The sequence below is a fragment of the Bactrocera dorsalis genome, chromosome 4 (genome assembly GCF_023373825.1).
Source record: "Bactrocera dorsalis isolate Fly_Bdor chromosome 4, ASM2337382v1, whole genome shotgun sequence".
NCBI lineage: Eukaryota > Metazoa > Arthropoda > Insecta > Diptera > Tephritidae > Bactrocera > Bactrocera dorsalis.
The window spans coordinates 54,860,011-54,864,892 of record NC_064306.1 but is presented as its reverse complement, the minus strand read 5'-3'; the positions used below and the strand labels follow the sequence as shown (position 1 = coordinate 54,864,892).

General features: G+C 32.4%; 1 protein-coding gene across 2 annotated transcripts; it reads left to right on the top strand.

The window, feature by feature from the left end:
• Positions 1-641: 641 nt before the first annotated feature.
• LOC105228836 (ubiquitin carboxyl-terminal hydrolase MINDY-3 homolog) lies at positions 642-4,515 on the top strand. Of its 2 annotated transcripts, none has more exons than XM_011208822.4 (8): positions 642-845; positions 1,294-1,440; positions 1,539-1,672; positions 1,732-2,124; positions 2,192-2,483; positions 2,547-2,706; positions 2,770-2,929; positions 3,022-4,515. In XM_011208822.4, exons 1-8 carry the CDS (start codon positions 806-808, stop codon positions 3,166-3,168), a joined length of 1,473 nt encoding a protein of 490 aa, XP_011207124.2. In that variant the 5' UTR covers positions 642-805; the 3' UTR covers positions 3,169-4,515. The 2 variants fall into 2 exon arrangements, with proteins under 2 accessions (XP_011207124.2, XP_011207123.2); XM_011208821.4 differs by lacking the exon at positions 642-845 and adding an exon at positions 1,060-1,236.
• The last annotated feature ends 367 nt before the right edge of the window (positions 4,516-4,882 follow it).

The following is a 4,882-nucleotide window of genomic DNA, read 5'->3' as shown; positions in this document are numbered from 1 at the left end:
TTCTATATTGCAATACCTACTGGGAAAATACTTTTCAATTTCCTTTTTTGGTTGTGTAAAAGATATTTTTATAATTTATGGAACACAAGTAAGGAAGTTATATACCGATCTGTAGCTAAATTATGATATTTTTTTTATTTGATTTTTGAATTAACTTTCAGTTATTAATAGTAGCAACCGCCTTAAAAAAATATTGTTTACTATAAATGCCATGGAAAGCAAAATGTTTCGAAATCAAATATTAATAACGGTAACGAAAATAACTATAACTATAAATAATAATTATAAACAAAAAGCCCAAACATTTATGTATATCACAACTAAACATTTATATTTTTGTTTCGACTGACAACGCCTTTGGGCCGTACGAACTTATTGTGCTGTGCGACATCTACCGGCTGATTATGGTGCTGCCAGTCATATTGAATAATATTAATAAATAAATTTTTCAACAATACACAATTTATTTTAACAAATATTTGTAGAATTTTTAACATAAAAGAAATAAAATAAAATAAATAATTTCAGATCATATATCTATATATACAAAACCTTAATATTTTTAAAGCAATCAATTTCTATACAAAAATACCCTGCTCTTTCACTTAAAATATCTCAATGCAAAATGCATTTGCTAGCTTTCTAATTGGCAACTTTGCGTTGCATCGAGTCAACCTGAATTTGTGTTCAATTTTGCAGTGCATTTCACAAAACTTCTAATTTTTATAAATAAACATTGTAATTCCAATTGAAATGGTGTAAACAGGACGAGAAGAAGTTGCATTTGTACAAAAATAAGCGTCAGATGCCTTCCAGTGAAACGCAATCGATAAGAATGGAGAGCGGTGGGTATATGCGTATATTTGTGGCTTTCCTATCTTATTGTTGAAAGGAATTTCTGAACTATTTGTGTCGGCTATGCGTATTAGCTACTCCAATGTAGTTGTTTCTAATGCTAAACTGACTAATTTTTTGTAGCATATGTGAAAAGTGTTGACATTAAAAAAGAAATTATTGTGCTGTGATAGCGCACAATAATGAAATAAACAGCAGTAATGTTTATTTTTTTTTTGTTTTTGAAGTAGAACGAAATAGAATTACCTCCACATTCCAATTACCTTGAGGCTACTTAACCTCAATTTGTGTGGAAGCGCAGCTCCAACAACACAGCCCATACATAAACAATGCACAATTAGTGACATTAATTTCTAAAAAATATGGACAGCCAAACAAAACGTAACTTTCTCATTATATTACAGTGAAAGTAAAGCCAAAATTCTATTATGTTAACAGAAATTGCATGCAGCTTAGTTAGTAAGGAGCGATCCGGACTAACACAAGCCGAATTATCGGAAAATGCCGCAAGAGAATTACAAGAGATTCGCAAATTACTGTGGGGACCCAACATACGTGTGGATGTGTTTCGACGTTGGTCCCAAGGTTAGTAAATGTTTTTAAAATAACACAAAGTGACTCAGTGCTCATACAAAACAAAGGTGTGGTTATCTAAAAATAAATGATTTGATAAATATTTGTAGGCTTCGAATTTAGTGATACAGAACCATCAGCTTTGGTGCAGAAAGAGGGTGGACCATGTGCTGTGATAGCGCCCGTACAGGCAAACCTGTTAAAAATACTTATTATGGATACGCCAGGTCACTTTCTCAAAGACGTAAGTGCAATTCTTTACTTAAAAATTGTAATATTTTGTAATTTTTGTTTTTGGCTTAGCTCACGCAAGATAAGTGTCGACACCTGTTAATACAAGCGTTATGCGCCATCCTCAGTAAGTGCTGTGCCAAACGCTTTCGAATTGTTTCGCTGCCGATGGAGCAATGCACGGAAGCCAAAGAAGTCGTGAACGCCGCAAGTGACATTCCAGATGTAAAGCTGAGTACAGAAACTTTGGAAGAGGCTACGACAGAACCGGTCGATGCTAGTGCGGCAACTACCGTGCGTGTGGCAGATGCACGTGAGGTCTCTTCAGATGCATATCATGAGGGTCTACAAGTACTAAACTTTGACACGATTGAAGAAGTGGAGAAATATTATACGGAACACTGGCAAGTGCTCTCGGGCCAATATGGCGTTATGCTCTTCCTTTATTCAGTGCTGCTCACGAAGGTTAGAATTTTAAAGCTTTCAAAAATATTTTCTTAATGCAGATTTTTGTTCTCTTTTATAATAATAGAACATTGATAATGTTATTTCGGAATTGTCCGATACCTCTGAGCCGCTGATACACAATACATATGGCTATGGGTCTCAAGCGCTCATCAATCTAATGTTAACAGGACGCGCTGTAGCACATGTATGGGATAATGATCAGGATGTAGGTGGCTTAAAGTTGCGCGGCATTAATGAGCAAAGCGATATCGGTTTTATCACATTAATGGAGCAAATGCGTTATTGTACCGTAGGTTCATTCTATAAGAATCCCAAAAACCCTGTTTGGGTGATGGGTTCGGAGACGCATTTAACTGGTACGTAGATGCGCCATTTATTTTGGATTTTCCCTTAAATGTCAATATTTTTGTACACTACAGTGCTGTTTAGTACTGAAAAGAGGCTGGTGTCACCCGAAACACCTTCTGAGCTGGCAAGACGCGTTTTCAAATCGTATGATCCGGAAGGTAATAATTTTATACCGGCTGATGTGCTACAAGATGTTTTGGCCGCATTGGATTTGGTCAACGAGCCTGAGTAGTAAGTGGCTTGCATGCTTTAGATATATTATTTTACAGATATAATATTCACATTTTTATTTAGTGTGGAAATCATGCAAAAGCGTCTCGATCCCGAGGGCTTACACATAATTCTCTTAAATGCATTTATGGACGAGTTCTTCCCACAGGAGCAGCGATCAACACCAGATACGTTTGATTTAATGCACTACAATGGCATACCCGGTTCTAATGAAGGCAACAAAGTACGAAATTACCGGTGCAACCGAAATTAATATTTGTTCTTGTTTTGTATAAATTTTGTTAATAAATATTTATTGTTTCACGTTCATTGCAGGTAGGTTACTGTAAAGGTTCTGCCATATTGCTTGAAAGCGACTTAAAATCGGTATGCATCTCCAATCCAATGCTAACCTGTTTGCAGACAAAGTGGCCAAATATTGAAATTAATTGGCATGACATGCGGATACCATCGTTGAATTGACGACACATTGCTATAAGCCAATACCCTATGCAATAATGCATAATGCACACAAATCGAATCGCTAATTTAAAGCAATTTTGTTTATTTTCGTCGCATACAATATGACTTCAAACAAAGTCAAAAAAAAAGCGGCGAGCTGTTATAATACTAAATATGAAATATAGATATGTTTTTGCAAAGCACAGAATACAAAAAAGGATTATAATTTCAGTTACAACTTACTAAAACTAACTTTTTAACATTTTTTGCATTTTCTTTTCATATTCAAAACTTTTTTGTCCCTAATTTCTAATAACTACTAAAAAAACAAACAGAAATAAGAAATAGTTTCAAGACAAAACGTGAAAAATATATTATTGTTCAAAAAATAAGTAATTGCAATAGATTAGAGACAATTTACGAACCTATTTAGAGTTCACACAGGAAATTAATTAAAAATGAAAAAGAAAAAAACCGCGTACAAGCAAATATATCTATTCATAAACAAACAATACAAAAAGTAATAAAAATGTTAATGAAAATGAAATTAATAGTTAATGTAATTAACACAAGTTTTATTAAATTAACTTCTAAACCACTAACTGTAGTTTATTAAAGTAACTTAAATGGCAAACACACAACAAAAGCAACAGCTTGTAATCACGCATTTCAGCGTTTCACATTGAAATAGACATAAAAATTACACAATCACAAGTAAAGTGAAAGCAAACTTAGATGGCAATGTAGAAGATGAAATTTCAAAAAAAAAAGAGAAACAGCGAAATTAAGACAAACCAACAACAATAACAGGATTCCAAAACGGATATAAATTTTTGGGAGAATCGAAGTATTTCAAAGTGCATAATTAGGTGGATTCGGAATGCCATATTTTGAATATATCATAAAATTATCAAAGTTTTATTTATAGTATTATTTGTATAAATTCATAACAGCTGTTTATGTTCCTTGAATGTGACCTCCTTACTTTTTTATTATTTATTTCGTTAAAATTTTGTACAATAAAAATTAGCTTTTCACGTAAATAAATTCCTTTTATGGCCTTTAAATGCAATTAAATGCATTTGTAATTATAAAACGAACGAAAAAAGAACTTGAGTATAACATTCAATAATATTTAAACCTAAAGTAAAGAATTTAATAATGATTATTATAATATATTTCAAATTCTATGGTATTGAAGGCGTATGAAATATACGAAAATTGTACGGCATAAAGGGTTTGCACACAAAACAATTATCAAAGTAATGAAAAAAAAATTAAAACAAGCATGTTGTGCATATTATCTAAGTCTTATTTAAATACATGAAAATTAATATAGAAAAACAATAAAAACACACGTACACATTTTCTAAGGCTTTTTAATTTTTATGTGAAGCAAAATGGAGTAAGTAGATATTTGTTATTAGAGTACATATAAGCACGAATATAAATATGTACTTAAAATATAATGCCTGGAAAAGTTATATAAAAGCAAAAACCACTTGCTGGTATTTTGAGGTTATGTGCTAGAGCTATTGTTATTGCATATATTTGTTAACTCTTTTAATAGTATAGACTTACCATTAGTATTAAATAAGCCAAACTTATGCAAATGAATGCAAATAATGCTCAATTGTTGTACATCTGGCACTCTGCGTGACGGACAGCAATTTGCAATAGATTGTTTTGGATTTCAAGAGCACGCACAACTTTTCACACTTAGCACTATTCATTT

Excerpts from the sequence above, each read along its gene's own strand:
- LOC105228836 (XM_011208822.4), top strand. The coding sequence starts at position 806 with ATGCCTTCCAGTGAAACGCAATCGATAAGAATGGAGAGCG. Across the intron at positions 1,673-1,731 it reads CAGGTCACTTTCTCAAAGAC|CTCACGCAAGATAAGTGTCG; the intron begins GTAAGTGCAATT and ends TTTTTGGCTTAG. Across the intron at positions 2,484-2,546 it reads TTCGGAGACGCATTTAACTG|TGCTGTTTAGTACTGAAAAG; the intron begins GTACGTAGATGC and ends TGTACACTACAG.